Source organism: Cebus imitator, unplaced genomic scaffold (assembly GCF_001604975.1).
Source record: "Cebus imitator isolate Cc_AM_T3 unplaced genomic scaffold, Cebus_imitator-1.0 Scaffold788, whole genome shotgun sequence".
Taxonomy (NCBI): domain Eukaryota; kingdom Metazoa; phylum Chordata; class Mammalia; order Primates; family Cebidae; genus Cebus; species Cebus imitator.
In genome coordinates this window covers 254,467-274,914 of record NW_016108103.1, presented here as the reverse complement: position 1 = coordinate 274,914, position 20,448 = coordinate 254,467, and the positions used below count along the sequence as shown (strand labels likewise).

Sequence of the window (20,448 nt, the reverse complement as noted above, 5' to 3'; positions counted from 1 at the left end):
AGCTCGCTTAGCTCCCACTAAGTGAGAATGAATATACGGTATTTGACTCTTCTTCTGAGTTAGTTCACCTGGCATAATGACCTCTGGTTCCATCCACATTACTGCAAAAGACATTTCATTTTCTTTTTATGACTGAGTAGTATTCCAATGTATATCACATTTCCTTTATACAATCATTCATTGATTGATACCTGTTGACTCCATATCTTTGCTATTATGAATAGTGCTACAATAAATATATGAGTGCAGGTATCTTTTTAATATGATTGGTTTTTTTGGGTAGATACACAGTAGTAGGATTTCTGGATTAAATGGTAGTTCTATGTTTAGTTATTTGAGAAATCTCCACACTGTTTTCCATAGACGTTGTACTAATTTACACTCCCACCAACAGTGTATATGCATTCCTTTTTCTCCCATCCTCGCCAACATCTGTTATTTTTATTACCATTTTACAATAGCCATTCTGACTGGTATAAAATGATACTTCATTACGGTATTAACTTGCATTTTTCTGATGATTAGTGATGATCATTTTTAATATTTTATTCTATAATATATATTTAGTGTATGCAGATCTGGCCTTTGAATTCTGGCACACTTTTTGGGATATCTATAGGACAATGTGAAATCTATTATGAGTTTTATTCATAGTTAAGAACCAAAAGCAACCAAAAAAGATATACAAATGGCCAATAAGCACATGAAAATATGCTGGAAATTATTAGTCATCAAGGAAATGCAAATAAAAATCGCAATATACTTCACACTCATTAGAATGGCTAGAATAAAAAAGTTAGATAATAAGAAATGCTGATGGAGATGTGGAAAAATTGGAATCCTCATAGACTAATGGTTGAAATGTAAAATGGTGCAACCCACTTTGGAAAACACTATGGCAGTCACTTCAATAGTTAAACATTATGTTATCATATGACCTAGCAACTCCACTTCTATAAACTCAAGAGAAAATAAGACATATGTTCACACAAAAACTTCCACATGAATGTTCATAACAGCATTATTCACAGTAACCAAAAGTTAGAAACTATCCAAATGTTTATCAACTGATGAATGGACAAAGTTGTGTATATCCATACAATGGGATATTATTTGGCCATACAAAGTACTGATAAATGTCACAACATGGATGAACCTTAGAAACATATGGAAAGTGAAAGAAACCAGTCCCCCAATACCACATATTCTATTACATTATTCATATGAAAGTCCAAAATAGGGAAATATTTAAAGATTGGAAGTGTATTAGTGATTGCTTAGGACCAGTGGGGACAATATTGACAGCTAAAGGATATGGGGTTTCTTTTTGAGGTGATGAAAATTTATTAAAATTGACTGGTGATGGTTGTACTTATATGTGAATATATATTTTTAAATTATTAAAGTATTCACTTTAAATGTATGTGAATTATAGCTTCGTTATTATAGAAATTTTTCAACATACAAAAAGATTTAAAGGATATTATTATGAACCCCCATGCATCTATCACATCTTCAACAATTATGTATGTTTTTAACCAATGAAGAATGTTTTCTAAAGATGCAGCTGACATAGGCGGATTCATACACTAAGAGAAAAGAGTCAGGATTGAGAGATTAGTTGAAAATTTAGAAGGGAAAAGTGATAATTGATACAGCAAAGTTTTTGAGGAGGCAAATGATAGCGTGTAGTGCAGGTGGAGAGACCTTGGCTCCAGATCGTAAGAAAGACTCTGTGGCGGCTCTTGTGGAGGCAGCTAACGTGAGGCTGGGGAGCACTGAGCTGCGCACCATGCCCTGCGCTGCCCAGACTATTGAACAGTACAATCAGGATGGGTAAAGGTGACCCCAAGAAACCAAAGGGCAAGATATTTGCCTATGCCTTCTTTGTGCAGATGTGCAGAGGAGAACATAAGAAAAACCCAGAGGTCCCTGTCAATTTTGCAGAATTTTCCAAGAAATGCTCTGAGAGATGGAAGACAATGTCTGAGAAAGTGAAATATATCTAAATTTGATGAAATGGCAAAGGTGGATAAAGTGTGCTATAATCGGGAAATGAAGGATTATAGACCAGCTAAGGGAGGCAAGAAGGATCCTAATGCCCCCAAAAGGCCACTGTCTGGATTCTTCCTGTTCTGCTCAGAATTCTGCCACTAAGATCAAATGCACAAACCCTGGCATCTCTATTGTAGACGTGGCAAAAAAGCTGGGTGGGATGTGGAATAACCTAAATGACAGTGAAAAGCAGCCTTGTTATCACTAAGATGGCAAAGCTGAAGAAGTATGAGAAGGATGTTGCTGACTATAAACAGAAAGGAAAGGTCGATGGCACAAAGGGTCCTGCTAAAGTTGCCCGGAAAAATGTGGAAGAGGAAGATGAAGAAGACAAGGAGGAAGAAGAGGAGGAGGAGGAAGAGGATAAATAAAAAACACTGTTTATCTGTCTCCTTGTGAATACTTAGAGTAGGGGAATGCCGTAACTGACACATCTCTTATTTGAGAAGTGTCTGTTTCCCTCATTAGATTTAATTACAAAATTAGATCATGATCATATTGTAGTCTCTCAAAGTGCCCTCGAGATTGCCAGTGGTTTACATGAAGTGGCCATGGGTGTCTGGAGCACCCTGAAACTGTATCAAAGTTGTACATATTTCCAAACATTTTTAAAATGAAAAGACACTCTCATGTTCTCCTCATTCTGTGCACTTTGCTGTTGGTGTGACAAGGCATTTAAAGATGTTTCTGGCATTTTTTTTTATTTGTAAGGTGGTGTTAACTATATGGTTATTGGCTAGAAATCCTGAGTTATCAACTTTCTATATCTATAGTTTGTAAAAGGAACAAAACAACCGAGACAAACTCTTGATGCTCCTTGTTTGGCATTGAGGCTGTGGGGAAGATGCCTTTTGGAGGGGCTGTAGCTCAGGTGTGCACTGTGAGGCTGGACCTGTTGACTCTGCAGTGGGCATCTGTTTAGCTTCAAGTTGTCTTGTTTCTGTATATAGTGACGTAGCATTCTGCCACCATCTTAACTGTGGATAAAGCGGGTCAACTGGCATGAGATTTTTTTGTTTTGTTTTTGTTTTTTAGTTAAGTGAGGTATTTTTTAAACTGTTTGTTTTTATACAAACTGTAAAACTCTTCATTGTCAACAAAGTGAAGAGCCACTGCATCAATGAAAGTTCAAGAACCTTCTGTACTTAAACACAATTTGTAACGTTCTGTTATTCTTTTGTGTGTTTAGAATGCTGAAATGTTTTTGAAGTTAAATAAACAGTATTATATTTTTAAAACTTTTCTCTATTATAACAGTCAATTTGTGACTCACAACAGTGAACAAACCACCACTCCATTGTATTTGGAGACTGGCCTCCCTATAAATATGGTAGCTTCCTTTATTACTCACTGGCCAGTTCACTTAGGGCTGAGATGAAGGAGAGGGCTACTTGAAACTACTGCCTGCTTTTGTTTGTGTCTGAGTGGCATTAAGATGAAGTCTGGAGGAACCAAGAGAAGGACATAGGCAAGGTTCAAGCCTTCCAAGGTACATGAAGGTGGGTGATTAGGACTGAGGCTGACTGCTAGGTTTAACTTTCTCTATTCCACCTCCACCCCGTATTTTGTGGGCCAAATGCATCGCTAAATAGCAATTTCAGACTGTATGGTGTTTCAAAAATTCAGGCCTTAGTTTTCCTCTTTCACACCTACCCCCATGCTCCTGGCACATATCACGTTATTTGTGGTGCCCAACATTTGGGGTCTTGAGCCTGCTGCTTGTCTCCTGGAAGCCAGTGAGGGTGTGTGGGATGGGGTGGTAGGGTAGGAGAAAGTATCTATCTTTTTGCTCCTACTTTACGCCTTCAAAACACCAAATCCTCAAGGAAGATTGTAGGCTCCATCTTGGGACACCTGAGCTATAGGGCAGGCTAATGGAATCAACCATTTCCAAGCACTAAATGTATCATGAAAAGTTGAATGGCCTACTCACAAGTTTAGCTCGTTCACTGGAAATGTAGATTGATGTTCAATGTTTTTAAACTGGAAGAAGATTGGTTTGTGTGTCAGTGGTTATATTAGTGAGCAGAGTAAGATTTTATCCAGGTTGGAGTGAGGGGAGGTGGCCACAATGGCAAGTGGTGACACTAAATACCATTTTGAAGGCTGATATATACATACATCATTACTGCCTGTAGCAATGAAGGATACAGTACTGTGTTGTGGGTGAGTATTGCTATTGCCCAGCATTAATATTTGGATGGATATGTTTGAGGCTATGAGACATGCAGGAGTGTTTTTGTGGTATTAATTTTAAGAAAAAGCAGCTTTTTCTTAAAATTCACTGTTCAGAAACTTGCATGTCTGGAGGCAGTGTCCTCTCTACCCTGTCAGGTCCTGGATAAGTACAAGTTATGGTCACGGTCATGGCCTGATCTCTATATATTCATATCCATTCCTTCTCCCATCAGAACTGTTTATCCTAAATGTGTTCTGTAGTTCTAGAAAATGACCACTAATTTAAAAAACTCAGTTTTGAGGTTTGCCCAGAGGCACTTGTTCCGGAATTGCCCCTCCTGCTTCAGCTATGTCCTTGTCATTTGGCATTCTAAGCTAAAGCTTCTGCTTCCCAATCCATGATATGCTAGGCCAAGATTTAGGAGCTGTGGCCAGCCTTGTCAAATGTGGAAGAGAAACAACCTGTAGTAAAAAAAAGTGTCATTTGTTAAGTAGTGCCCATCTACCTTGTAACTAGACACACCAACCAGGGAAGGGCAAAGGATGGAAAGGGGTAACTTGTGCTTCCAAAGTAGCTAAGCAGAAGTGGCAAAGCAGTTTAGCCAAATGATCTTTGATTAGGCAAACACTGAGTTTTAAAGAGGCTGTCAAGTTGAGGCTAGTTGGTCCATTAGCTGGTGCAGCAAGACCACTACTCAACGTTTTCACACTGTCACAAGGTTGCTCCTCTAATGGAATAATACCCTAGTTTCTCTGAGATGCTATAAGTGGCATGATGTTACCGAAGGCTTGGGCTTAGCTTGATTTCTGGGCCCACTGTATGTGTTCTTAAGATGACAACCTGCTGCTCTTTTTTTTTCCATTTAAAAAGATAGTACCTATTCCCTCTAACCACCTCACCCCATTCTTGAATGACATTTTATCCTTTGGAAAGAACAAGGCTGTGATGAAGTGACTATTGTCTGTTTCTCCTGTGTGTCTGTTCTTATCACAAATGTATTTGGGGACGTTGGGTGCATTCATTTTTCTGTAGTAAAGTTTCTTAATCACTCTTTCCCACCTCAAAAAACAAGAAAGACTCTTTTCATTTAGTTGAAAGAAAAAAGATAAGAATTACTGACTCTCAGAAATCTGGTGATATTTCTAATTTTCAGAAGCTTTCTATGCTAACTTCCTCCAGTTTCCCTCTGCCACTGCACTCCATATCTCCCTAGGTTTCCCTAGTTTCCCCTTTTAAGTCATTCACTATTTTTTTTGAAAAGTCTATCCCACAAAAGCATTTCATGAGTTCAGTCATTTTACTGAAGGTTCAATGTCTACAGAGAGTAATCATAATACAGAAAACAACCATCTACCCTCCTCCATCTTACAGGCAGCCTCTGTTATCTCTTACAGAGCAACAGACAAACTATTCCCTTGTCCTATAAATAGAATTCCCTTCCTAAGAGGAATTCTGGGGAAGAAATATTCTCCATAACTTTACATACAGATTAAGTTTTTGGTGTCATCGGGAAATGAGCAAATGCATGCCTAGTGACAATTTCTCCAGTTCATTTGGCTGGAATTGGGTAGGAGGAAGCTTTAGGAGTGTGCCAAGGGTTTGAAATATTGCCAAAGCCTTCCTTTTAGCTTTACCTACAGTAATGTCTTCCCTTCTAATAAAGATGAAAACAGTAAAATGCCTCCATCCATACAAACATCTAGGAAATGAGATTAGGATTACTAGGGGATGTTAGACTTCTGTGAAATGCCACTTAAATAGGCAGGACTGCCAATTTATTCCCTTTTGTGTTGGCTGTGTGAAGATAAGATTGAGAAGTATTGTCAGGGAACTTTCCTCCATTTAAGTCTGAATAAGTAGGTATTTGCATGAGCATCATCCTCATCGTTCATTAGATGACAGCTTAATTCCAGAGCTGGAAATGTACTTTGGAAGCGTTTTGTACAAACTTCTTGTCTCCCAAGTGTTTCTCCCTCCCTGACCCCATTTCTATCTGTGACATTTTGTAGTGAACAGTCAATAGTAAGAATGATGATTGAAGCCAGTGATTTCAAAATAATTTCTATGCATTCTCAGAAGGTTTCTGGGGTTGATTAAGCACCAGAATAATTCTGGGTAATAATTGCCTATTTCTCTTGATGGAGAAAAAGATGTAATTTGAAAATAATTGAACAAGAGAAAAATGAATGGATACTTGAAAAAGTTATGTAGGCCATAGTATTGCTTAAAGCAATAAATATTTTGGAGTTAAAATACCATAAATATAACAATATAAATACTGTGTATGTGTGACTACATAACTTAGATTTTAATAATTTATGCTTAGCTCATCTTCCACACTTGAAGTATTTTTCTTATATTGGAGAAAACATAATGACTATAAAAATGATTTAATACTGGATCCTTTGAATTTGGAAATTTGTAACCACACATACATGTATAAGTAATATACAAAGTATATCACTAATATGTTCTGCTTTACAATGCTCCATTGAATTAGCCTCTCAGGAAAAATAACTTAGTCCAGTTACTTCCCAGTCAACTCAGCTAAGGGTGTTTCTACCTTTTAAATTTGATTAGTAGATTCCAGTCTTTCCAGTGAATGACATCATTAATTAAAGTCAGTGCCAAAAGACTATGAGAAAAACTGATGCTTTGAGTAAAACTGAGCTTCTCCCAGGCAAATAAATAATAAAGCTTCGGAGTTTTTATGTCCACCATCTATAGATGTTTTTCCATTTATTCAGAAACTAAATAATAAAAACCTTTATTCCTATGCATTTTAAGTTGTACATTTAGATAGAGACAATTACGTTGCATGGACAGAATTACATGGTATTGAATTTTAAGAAGCAGGCGTGGATAAAGCTACAGCAATCAAGACAGTGTAGTAGTGGCAAACGAATACACAAATAGATCAATGGAACATAATAGAGAGCCTACAAATAGACCTACATAACAGTGAACTAATCTTTGATAAAGGAACAAATGCAATACGATGGAGAAATGATAATCTTTAAGACTCTAGACACAGACCTTACACCCTTGACACACACACACACACAAAAAAAAAAACAAAATAGATCACAGACCTAAATGCAGAATAGAAATCTGTAAAATTCCTAGAAGATAACATAGGAGAAAATGTAAATGACCTTGGGTTTGGTGATTGCTTTGTAGCTACAACACCAAAGGCATGATGCATGAAAGAACTGATAAGCTGAACTTCATTAAAATTAAAAATTCCTGCTCTGCAGAAGACACTGTCAAGAGGATAAAAAGATAAACCACAGACTGAAAGAATATACTTGCAAAAGTCTTATCTGATAAAGGGCTGTTATGCAAAATGTACAAAGAACTCTTAAAACTCAACAATAAGAAAACAAAGAACCAGATTTTTTTAAAAAGAGTCAAAGACCTTAACAGACACCTTGCCAGAGATAGACAGATTGCAAATACACATATGAAAAAATACTCTATATTATATGTCATCAGGGAAATACAAATTAACACAATGATGAGGTACCACTATGTATCTATTGGAATGGAATATCATTTAGCCTTAAAAAAATAAGGAAATTTTGTCATTTCTCAATAACATGAATGAACCTGGAGGACATTATGCTAGGTGAGATAACCTAGATACGGAAAGAAATATACTGCATGATCTGACTTATATGTGTAATCTACAAAAGTCAAATTGATAGAACCAGAGAATAGAATGGCAGTTACTAGGGACAGGGATAGGTCTGGGAAATAGGGAGATGATGGTCAAAGGATACAATGTTTCAGTTATGTCAGATAAATAAGTTCTAGAGATCTAATGTACAGCATGTTGACTACAGTTAATAATACCATATATATACTTGAAATTTGCTAAGTGTTCTCACACAGAAAAGGTAACTACATGAGGTGATAGATAAATTAATTAGCTTGATGATAGTCATCATTTTACAGTATATTTGTATATCAAATATTATGTTGTATACCTTAAGTATATTGGCAAAAAATCAGAACACTGACTACGCAAAATACTGGTAGGGATGTGGAGCAGCAGGAGCTCTCATTAATACCTGTTGGGAATGCAAAATGGTACAATCATTTTGGAATACAGTTGGGAGGTTTCTTACAAAATTATACATGCTCTTACTCTACGATCCAGCAAACAAATCACACCCATGGGTATTTACCCAAAGGAGTTGAAAACTTATGTCCCTCCAAAAATCTACATACGGATGCTTATAACAAATTTATTCATAACTGTCAAAACATAGAAGCAACCAAGATGTCCTTTAACAAGTGAATGGATAAATAAATTGTACATCCAGATAATGGGCTATTATTCAGCACTAAAAAGAAACTGGCTATCAAGCCATGAAAAGATATGGTGAAGAAAACTTAAATGTACATTACTAAGTGAAAAAAGTCAATCTGAGAAGGCCACATACTGTATGATTTCAACTATATAACATTCTGGAAAATGTAAAACTATAGAGACAATAAAAAGATCAGTGGTTTCCAGGAGCTGGAGACAAGGGAGGGATGAATAGGTGGAGAACAGAGGATTTTTAGATCACTTAAACTGCTCTTAATGATACTGTAATGGTGGCTACGTGTCATTATACATTTGTCCAATGTATAATGTCCAGTGTACCCATAGGATGTACAATGCCAAGAGTGAACCCTAATGTAAACTACAGACTTTGAATGATAACATTGTAAAAAATGTACCACTCTGGTGAGCAATGGTGATAATGGGGGTTGTCGATATGCTTGTGTGGGGTCAGGGAATATATGGGAAATTTCTGTACCTTCCACTCAATTTTGCTGTGAACCTAAAATTACTTTAAAAATAAAGTTAATTAAAATAAATGAATAAACATTTCAAGATATTTTTTTTTTAAATGAAGCAGCAGGCATAGAAAGGTATTATCTCAATTTTATGGGTAAGAAAACAGAACCCAGAGAGGTTGCCATTTCTTCCGTGTGAACTGGTGAGATAAGAATAAAACAAGAGCCAAATTGTCGGTTCCTAACTCATAGCCCTGCTTCCCATCCTTACTTGTGCCAGTATTTAGAGATGGTGGCAGCCTGTAGTAAGTAGTTTTGACCACAGTCTACTTATCGGTTGGCAGCATGTATCTTAGATAATACAACTCAAGGCCAACAGTGCTGTGCTCTGGAATGCAATACCACATTCCGTTTAAATGAGCCACATCTTGTCTCCTCTTCTGCTTCCATTATAAACTGGATAAACCCATTACCCATTAGTCATTTTAAGAAATAAACAGTTAGAGTTGAGACTTCTTGAAATGCTAAGGACTTTCAGCCCAAGACAGATTGACTCTCAGTAACAGTGAAGTTCATTTGTTCAGCTCCCCACAGCATTTAAGAATGCAACCTCAATGAACATTCTATAGCCAGTGTATCAGTTTAAAAGATCCTGCAGATACAGAGGAACATACTGAGCAACTTATTACTGAGTGTCTTCTGTTTGTATATCTACTGCTGGTATGTGCTCAGGAACATCAAGAGGAAATACAAGATTTGGTTGGTCGGTCTTGATTCCCCAGAAGCTTAGAAGCCAATTGAGGAATCAAAACACACCATATAAAGGACTCTACATATTCAGATAGGCCCAGATGCGGCCAGGAAGGTATTTTAATTTGAGTTACCTGGAAGCAGACCCTCAGAGAAGAATTTCAGTGCATGTATTTTGGGAGGAAGATGTAAGGAGTGTGGGAGAAGAAAAATGAGGCAAGGAAGGGAATGCAGCCAATAAAGGAATACAACTATTAGACGACTATCGCCATGGGTGACTAGAAGTTAACCCAATGAGGAAATACTAGGAAATGGCATAGAACACATGCCTCAGAGATATTCTATGTAAGGAATAGGGAAGCCATGGTACTTGTATTCCCACTCTTAATCTGGGCTGGAATTGGGGCATTGAGGGTGCTCCCAGGAGTATTAATTCTTGGCACTTCAGCCTGCCAGGCACCTGGATGCAGCAGCTTTCTGCAGTTCTGGAAAACATACTCAAGCACAGTGGGCAGACGCTAACAACTGGAAGTCAGGCTGTGCACATAAAACAGAAGAGTCCAAGGAATGCAGGTGGAGTGCTTGACAGAGTATCTGCTACAGTACGATTCCTAGTGGCGGTGAGACTTGACAATACTTTCTCTTTTCTCTCCAGGTCTCCTCATGACCATATCCCTGTTGTCCATTGTGTATGGAGCCTTGCGCTGTAACATCCTAGCCATCAAAATCAAGTACGATGAATATGAAGTTAAAGTGAAGCCTCTGGCATACGTCTGTATCTTCCTGTGGAGGAGCTTTGAGATTGCCACTCGAGTTGTAGTTCTGGTCCTCTTTACCTCCGTCCTGAAGACCTGGGTGGTGGTTATAATACTCATCAACTTCTTCAGCTTCTTCTTGTACCCCTGGATCCTCTTCTGGTACAGTGGTTCCCCATTCCCTGAGAACATAGAGAAAGCCCTCAGTCGGGTGGGCACCACCATTGTACTATGCTTTCTAACTTTACTGTATACTGGTATCAACATGTTCTGCTGGTCTGCTGTACAGTTGAAAATAGACAGCCCTGACCTTATCAGCAAGTCCCATAATTGGTACCAGCTACTGGTGTATTACATGATGAGATTCATTGAGAATGCCATCCTCCTCCTCCTGTGGTATCTTTTCAAGACTGACATTTATATGTATGTGTGCGCACCTCTGTTGGTTCTGCAGCTGCTCATTGCGTACTGCACAGCCATTCTCTTCATGCTTGTGTTCTATCAGTTCTTCCACCCTTGCAAAAAGCTCTTTTCCTCCAGTGTTGTTGAAGGCTTTCAGAGGTGGTTGAGATGTTTTTGCTGGGCCTGCAGGCAGCAAAAACCCTGTGATCCAACAGGAAAGGCAGATCTACAGTCATCCAGAGATAGAGATGAGACACCTTCTAGCAGTAAAACAAGTCCTGAGCCTAGTCAGTTCTTGAATGCTGAAGATCTCTGCTCTGCTTAATGGGACCCAAGGTCTCAGGGCACAGACATATTATTTTCTGGGTTTGATACCCTGTTGTTTATATAAATAATTAGCCCTGCACAGGGAACAAGGCAGGAAGTTAGCTGTCAACTTCTTGTGAGATGCTCCTCTTTATAGAGCTCTTGGGTATGTAGAACTGTATGGGAAGATGCCAGGGGTGTTGAAGGGGCAGCCCAAGGCATCACAGTTCACAGGTAACCATGTTATGTTCTTCTAGGCATTATTGGCCTTTTCACTGACAAGTTACCCCTGAAATCTGAGTTGTACTGGTTAGATGCATCAGGTGGAATGAGGAGAGGGGCTTACCTGTTCTCTAGTTTTCCAGATTGTTGGGTTTGGGTAACCTGAAGATTTATTATCCCTGAACATAGTTTTCACCCAAGAGCTGTCCTGGTGACCAAAAAAGGTTACTAGAGTTTGCTATCAATGACATCATTCCAGTCAGAGCTTTCAGGGAGGGATGTTCAAGTTTGGTTTTTGAATAGATAGATGTTTCATATTCATCTCATTAGGGCTTTTTGTACATAGCCAACTGTAGCTACCCTGGCATGCTATCTCTAATTGATTCAAGAGCCTAGATTTGGAGACTTTATTCCTTAGCATCCATGGATGCAGAAATGAATAATAAATTTGGCTATGGAAGCCCTGGAATTTTAGGAAAGTTGTGATTCTTTGATATTTTGGTGAAATTCTGGATCAGGAGGGGTGTTAAAACATCAGAATTATGGAGGCTCATATAAGAAGAATTCTTATCATCTTAGTCCTCCTCCCCCATCTTTGCCTGTCAGGAACATTTTAGACAAGAGTTACCTTGGTTAACTTAAGGGTTTGTTTTTTGGTTTTTGGTCTTGTTTTTTTTTTTTTTAGAAAACCTCATAGAAATCTCTCACCCAGTTCAGGTATATAGGGAATTTTCCTTTTCATTATTTGAAGGAAGAGGGTTTTCCTCACCACCACCCATAATTAGAGATTGGCATCAGAAACTTTTCTAAATTATAAAGACAAATGACCAGAAAATTTTTGTCTTTCATTGAATGCAGTTTGATTTAGCATAATCATGAGTTAATTTGATAAAGATCTCCAGTTTTATCCTTTGACACCCTTTAATGTTCTATATATTTTTTCCTATAATCTGAGACCCTATTTGTTTCATAAAAGAAGATTGGTTAGCATATCCTCAATTGTCTTGGAAAAAAATGCCTGGATCTAGTACCATTATTTCTATGATTAAAGTCTTGAAAATGAAATACTTGAAAACAGGTAACCATAAAGATCATACCAATTTAGAATGAATATTAGAGTAAAGTATGAGAAATTTACAAAAGGACTCTATTTATGGACTCAATTTTACCATATGGAATAGGGATCCATTCTCTGTGTTAACCTACAAAACGTATTTATCTGGCCATTGCACTTCTGATAAATTTCATTTTTAAATCTTCATGGTGTCAAATTTTTAAGTAATTTCATGCACACAGGTGAAAATGCAATTTAGTAATCAGTTTCTACTACATTTAGAGGTCAAGGAAACTGCATATATTCTTTCACAAGGCATCTATATTGTTTAATATTTATAGAGTTCATAGAAATACATCAATAAGCTCCTAAACTATACAGCCTCAATTTCAGGTTTTCACATTTAAAATGTTTTTGATTTATCAATATTTGTGGTTTAACTTTGTGGGGATACCCAGACAGTAGATCATTTTTGTCTCTATTTTACCAAATAAGAATAACACTAAAGACTATGTTTTCCATTCCAACACATCACTTACCACTTTCACCATTTTTAGTAGGCCTAAAATAGTGAGCATATATAATCAAAATGATACTTCATACAACATATACTTCCATGCACTCTCCATGTAATCACATATATGCATAGATACACAATTGTATACATAAAATACCCTTGAAAATATATAAAGACTTGGAGTAAAATAAAACTACCATGTTAACACCTAATTTTTTTGTTTTTTTTAATTAACAAAAGGGCTCTATAAATGATTAGGAGAGCAGTAAGGGAATTCTTTAGTCATTTCAAGTGTGTATTTGTATCACACCAGTTACTTGTGTTCATTGACACCAAATATTTTCAAGCTTTTTGTCAGGTATTCTTGCCTTGAGGTTTTGCAGTAGCAAGTGGTAGGGATGATAGTGCTCCCTTTTCACCTGAGATGCCTTCAGCTCATACCTTGGGAGTGAGGTGTGGGAGTAGCCACCAGCCTGCCACTGACTAGGCATGTTAAGAATTAGACAAGGATGGAGAGACTGGTTTTTTCCAGCCTTGGCTTGGAAGCTTGTTTCAAAAACCATTACAAAATCTTAACCTTCAAATACATTTTAAATCACTTTAATTTAGAATATAGGTGAGCAACTTGAGTGATCCTAAACCAAACTAACAGTGCTGGTTTGTCAGACACCCAAAGCCCACTTCACACATTTATAAGGACAGAGATTTAGGCATTTTGTCAGTTTTAAGCCCTGATATATAGGTATTCCAGCTTTGGGGACATGTATGTCCATTCACTTTTGGGGAGAGATATTACTACTTTCTTTCTGTGTGGTGAAAACATAAGCCATGGTGAACTGATAATTTTTGTTTTTAAATTATTTATATTACTGAATTGGCAAAATTACGGTTCACACTTCAGAGCTACATTGTCCTATGGGCATAAAACAAACCAGCAAATTTTCTGATGCATTTGAAGTTGAAATGTGTTTTTCAGTTATAATTTCAATTTTTAAATTTCTTGGTGCTTTGTCTAATTAATTACATGCCATAATTTGTCAGAATAGCTGCTTCAACTGAATTGCTATCATTTGGCTGGATGGGAGTGAACTATGTCCTCAAAATATATTGAAATAAGTTCGTCAAACATGTTTAGACTTCCTCTCATTGCTGTAGACAGGCCAGTGTAGAGATTGGCATTTCCCTGTCCAGCCCTACAACTTAATTCCTCTCTGCCTCAGTTTCCCCATGATACACTTGTCCAACCTACCTCACAAGGTTGTCAGAAAGATCAAATTAAATAATAGATGTGAAAACGCTTCGAAAATGTTTTTAAGTGCTATGCATATTTATAGAGTTGTCATTATAGTAATTCAAATCCATAAAAAGGTTATTATTATTTTTTTACTGTTTGAAAAGAAATATGTAGTGTCATTCATAGGAGTTCCTGAGTGGATATGTGAATCTTTGGTCTTCTTGGCAGGTGCCCTTTCTCTTACCACCAGTTGCTTACAAAAATTAGCACCCAAACACATGGCACTTGGAGGAAAAAGACCCACTGAATCTGATAAAGTACTTTCTGGTGGCAAATGAATTTTTCATTTTGGTATAGTTTTCTATAAAGGATATAACAACATCTTTTGATAATTGTGCTTTACAACTTGAATGCTGATTCAAGGCATTAATTGGATGTGAGTTTAATCTTTTCAGCCTTGTAAATGGGAAAATATACATTAAAATTGATTGTCAAAAACAGCATTTCTTTGGAAACCACCTTGAAACATTAGTGCTATGGTTATGAGTGTATGTGCCAGTACTTACCATTGTGGATATGAGCTTTCGTTGACTGCTTCTCTGCAGTCATTAATGCTAATAAATATTGTTATGTTTCTTCATGTAATAAATTAATTTTTCAATTTCTCCTTGTATTTCATTCCTTATACAATTCTTACATGGCCTTTTAACTTCAGGGACTATTTTTAAAACAGAAATCTTTAAATGGTTTTGGTTTCATTGTGACTAATTATAGTTTTATAACCTCACCTGGAAATTCTTTCTGTAGGCTGAGAAATTTGAGAGTGCTAAGATTCAGCTTTGCAGGACAACAACAGTCCATGAAAACTCCTCTGATTGTTTTATAAGTATTTACTCCATTTGTTAAAAACTATGCTTCTGGATACTAAGATTCTGTTCAGTTGTCCATTAGTTGCCATGCACAATACAAAAAAGGGAGGCAATATACATCCCTTCTAGACAAAAAAATGTATGTTGATTCAGAAATATAAAGCACCAAAGAAATGGCTTGGTATTGCCGGGCGCGGTGGCTCAAGCCTGTAATCCCAGCACTTTGGGAGGCCGAGGCGGGTGGATCACGAGGTCAAGAGATCGAGACCATCCTGGTCAACACGGTGAAACCCCGTCTCTACTAAAATACAAAAAGTTAGCTGGGCATGGTGGCGCATGCCTGTAATCCCAGCTACTCAGGAGGCTGAGGCAGGAGAATTGCCTGAACCCAGGAAGCGGAGGTTGCGGTGAGCCGAGATCGCGCCATTGCACTCCAGCCTGGGTAACATGAGTGAAACTCCGTCTCAAAAAAAAAAAAATGGCTTGGTATTAACATAAATAATCAAATGTAAATGGTTGGGAAAAACATCAGTCATTAAAGGGATCATTTCAGAGCATGAGAGAGACATGGACTGTTTCAATAATTTGTTTGCTTCTGAAGGTGGCCTTGGAATTTGCAAAGACCCATGAAACCATCACCACAATCAAGATAATAGACATGTTCATCACCTCTAAAAGTTTCCTTGTGCCTCTTTGTTTTTGTTTTGTTTTCTCTTTGTAAGAACACAACATGAGATCTATGCTCTTAATATTTTAAATTCACAATACAGTATCATCAACTATGAGTACTATGTTGTACAACAGATGTCTGTAACTTATTTTTCCAACATAACTGAAAACTTTATACCCATAGAACAACAACTTCCCATTTCCCCTACCTCCTAGGCCCTAGCAACTGCCATTCTATTCTCTGCTTCTATAAGTTTCACTATTTTGGACACCCCATATACGTGGAATCATGCCATATTTGTCCTGTGTCTAGCTTATTTCACTTAGCATAATATCTTCCAGATTTTTCCATGTTGTCACAAATGGCAAGGTATCCTTCTTTTTTTAAGGCTGAATAGTATTTGGGAATATGCCATATTTTATTTATCCATTTACCTATCAATTGACATTTAGGTTATTTTTATATCTTGGCTATTGTGAATAATGGTTCAATGAACACTGGAGTGCAAATATCTCTTCAAGATCCTGATTTCAATTATTTTGGATACATACCCAGAAGTGAGGCTGTTGGATCACACAGAAGTTTTATTTTTTTTAATTTTTAGAGGAGCCTTCATACTATTGTCCATATTGGTCTTACTATTTTACATTCCTACCAACAGTATACAAGTATTCTAATTTCTCCAAATCCTTACTTACATTTAATTTTTTGGTTTTGGGGATAGTAGCCATTCTAACAGGTGTGAGGTGATATTTCACGTGGTTTTGATTTGTATTAAGGATGTTGAGCACTTTTTCATATACCAGTTTTCCATTTGTATATTTTCTTTGGAAAAAGGTCTATTCCAGTCCTTTGTCCATCTTTTAATTGGGTTATTAAGCGCTTTCTGCTATTGAGTTGTAGGAGCTGTTCTGAGACTGTCAGATATATGATTTGCAAATATTTTCTCCAATCTGTAAATTTCTTCCTTTACTGTGCAGGGGTCTTTTAAAATAAATATTTTCATGTTAAGAAAACTGAATATTAACAACTATAGCATTCAGGTAAGTCCATATAAAATTATTTAATTTGGTATTTATGTTTTATTTTGAAATAATTTTAAACTAATAGAAAAGCATGAAGAATAGTGGAAGGAATTTCTTTATGATCTTTACCAAGATTCACCTATCATTAATATTTTGCCATGAACATTATCATTGTCACTTTCTTTCTCTTTCTTGTGAACCATTTAAGATTACGCTGCCTACGTTACACCCCTTTGTTCCTAAATACTTTGATATGTTTTCCCTATGAATAAAGGTATTCTCTTACAGAGCCATACTACAGTTATCAAATTTAGGAAATTTAATGTTGACACAATACTAATATTTAATCTGATATCTATACTCCAGTTAACAATTGTGCCAGTCACTTCATTTGTTTTCACAAAGCTTCCTCAACCATGTGAATCAACTCAGTTTTCTTCTTTGGGATTGTCTTTATTTAAAACTATGAGTAAGTTTTAACTTTTCTATGAATAGTGGGAGAACTACAGCAGATGTTGAAAGTTATTTGAAGAAAAAACATAGATGTTATCAGTGCTGACTAATAGCTTAAAACTGGAAATTTGAGATGTTTATTGGCAAACTGGGCAATTCTTTTTCATGGACATCCATTTTAGGCTTCAAGTGTTTGCTGTTTAATATTTCAACCTGTAATTCACTTCCCTCCTCTGCCTTGCTGCTATAACTCTATTTTACAGTGTTTGGGTCCAAGTTTTAAAAGATTAGGAATGAGGTGAGGGAAGTAGATATTATTCTGCTATGACCATATTTCTCTGGGCGACTCTCTTCCAGGAAGAGAGTATATTTTCTATAAACATCTCTCCAACTGGAAAAGAGCTCAGAAATATCAGCTATACATTGTAACATTTTGAGCATTTCCTCTTTTTCAGGAAAAGGCACTTTATAGCAGCAAAGATTTGTACAGAGCTGGAAATTCAGAAACATCCCCAATCCCTCCTTTCCCAGCACACATATACAAACACACAACCCCTGTCAGAGTAGACCCTCAATATGCTAAGAAGTTGAGTCTGCCACAGAAGCCTGCTCTAGAGAATGACCTAACATCTTATCCCCTCTCTGCATGGCTATTTCTCTGGAAATTATTAGGCCAAGGAGATCTAGAACACTTGGTTTAAGCAGGTTTTAGAATTCAGAGCACTTTTAAAGAGTGTTACTGCAACATATAGCTGCATCTCTCTGCTGCAGGTTATCAGAAAACTTCACACTCAGACTCTGCAGTAGCATGCACCTAGCAGGCAAACCGAGGGTTTGCCTCCTCCCAAGAAGGATAAATTTATCTAAATTGATTTTGAGGTTCTGCCTGTGCTTTCGCTCCCTCCTGTCTCCCATCCTGAATTAATTTTCTCTCTCTGAATGATGAGTTCCTGATTGAAACCTGATTAGCCTGCTTCCCAGAGCCCTGGAGATACCATCCTCCTTAGACATATACATTATGCATACTGGTTTAATTTCTTATCAGTTTGCTTCCTATCTTAATTACCTAAACTCTGGAGTTAATGAGTTAGGTTTTCAGGGGTGATAGCACTCAAGAAATAAAACAGGATTTTGAAATTTTGTTTTGGAGTGATACTGCAACACCACACCCACTGCCACCCTAGCAGGGAGGATAATGATTCCCTTTTGTCATCTTCCCACGGTGACCTTCTTAATTGGATTGGCAGAATTTTCTAGAAAAATGGTTCCCGTCTGTAGGGCTGCAGGTCTCCAAGAATCAAAAGTATTGTGATTCTCTCCACTAACTACAGATATCTGGCACACACTTGTGCAATTATTTTTCAAACTAATGGGAATGCTATTGTGAGTGATAGGACAGGATTGATTAAAAGTGTCACTGTAGTCAAAGTAATTTTGTCATTACCCTCTCAGCTCCCACAATGAACAAATATTAAAAATTCAACCACTGTCATTTGGAGGGTGACCTTAAAGGATGTCTTTTGTAATTAAGGCTATTGGGAACTATTACCCTGGGAAGTTTTTCTTTATGTTTCGTTTTCTGCTGAATTATTTTCTTCTATGGACTTATGGTACAGTCTTTTCCTTTTAAAATAAGGATAATTCACCCACAAATCATGTGGCTTCTCTCATTTCCAGCTTGCTTCAAGAGATCAGAAAATATTTTTATATTAAAAGTGTACTGTAAATGTTCTTCCTTCAAAAAGTATGTTATCTACCTTCACAGGAAGTATGTAATCAAGGTGAAATGCTTCTGTAGTTTCAAAGCATTAATAAATGTATATTATTATCATAATATCCATCAAAATAATATGATTTCTACACACTCTTCAATTCACCTCCCAGTTTACTTCCTTGGCGTTATTATAATATCAGGGTGCTTTCAGCTATAATTTGTAAAATACCTGGTTAAAAGCGGCTTAAACAGTAGGACTTCATTACCTGTACTAGCAAGCAGCTTGGAAAGAGGTGATTTTAGATTCTAGCAGGCAAACCATCCTCAGGCCCCAGAGGCTTTCCATCTTTCCTGTCGCCTTCAACCTGTTGCTCCATCTTCATGCTTGTCTTCTTATTATTGAAGCATAGTAACCTGACCTTCAGGTATCATATGTACTAAACTGAATCTGGGCTTCTTTTTCTTGAAAGATGTCAGGGGTCCCAAGAGTTTTGGAAGGAGGCAAAGTGGTCATCTTCAGCTGCCAGGGTCGCACATTTCTTCCAGTACCATGAGTTACAGAAAAAAAAAATAATCCTAATTTTTCTGCCTGAATGTTGACCTCATGTTTTAGGTCTTAGAACTTCTTGGCATTGCTTTCTATTACACTTTCCACCTCCTAGACTGAATTTATGGTCTACTTTCTCTGGAGAACTGATTCTGAAGGAAAAAGAAAAGCAAGGTTTCTATTAAGCCCTAAAGAGCTACCAGGGTACAGCAGGACAATTTATATCCAAACAGAGCTTTGGGGTAATAGAAGAAAACAAATATTATGTTCTTGGGTCCCTGATAACATCTGCATATTTCCAAAGAAAAATCAATTTGATGCTAGAATGCCGTCTCTTTAAAAGCACTCAGTTCGGCATTTAATACTAATGACATTATTAACACCAGCGATGTCCAGTATTGCAGCCACTAGACACATGTGACTACTAAGCATGTGAGATGTGGTTATTCCAAATTGAAATGAGCTGTAAGTGGTAAATACACACCAGATTTTGAAGATTTAGCACAAAGAATTCAAAATATCTTAATAATTTCTACATTTGATACCATGTTGGAAAGTTTTTTTTTTTATATATATGAGGCTAAATAAAAGATACTATTAAAATTAATTTCACTTCTTTCTACTTTTTTACGGTGGTTACTAAAAAATTTAAAATTTCCTCTGTAGCTCCCATATCTGGTTTGTATTACAGTGGACAAGACATTTTGCAGATATGTTTTATCATGAAGAACACTAAGTGTACACCAGAAAAATGCTGGATTAGCCAAGATCTGTTCCTTGGATGGCATTTCCCTTCTCTTATGTCAGGAAAAGTGTGTTTACAATAAGAACAAGGACATCTCACTCTAATGTATTACTTATGTGTTCAGAAAGTGTCCTGAGCAATGAAGAGATATTTTCGTTTT

At 36.9% G+C, this 20,448-nt stretch overlaps 1 protein-coding gene and 1 pseudogene across 1 annotated transcript in view; both read left to right on the top strand.

Annotated features, from left to right (window-relative positions):
- XK (X-linked Kx blood group) overlaps nucleotides 1–14,930 on the top strand; it is a 43,738-nt gene extending 28,808 nt beyond the window's left edge. The window contains exon 3 of the mRNA XM_017520009.2: nucleotides 10,431–14,930. Coding sequence (XP_017375498.1) covers nucleotides 10,431–11,257 — 827 coding nt within the window. The 3' untranslated portion in view covers nucleotides 11,258–14,930. The remainder of the gene's footprint in view (nucleotides 1–10,430) is intronic.
- On the top strand, nucleotides 1,833–2,469 carry LOC119469711 (annotated as a pseudogene).
- Nucleotides 14,931–20,448: the final 5,518 nt, after the last annotated feature.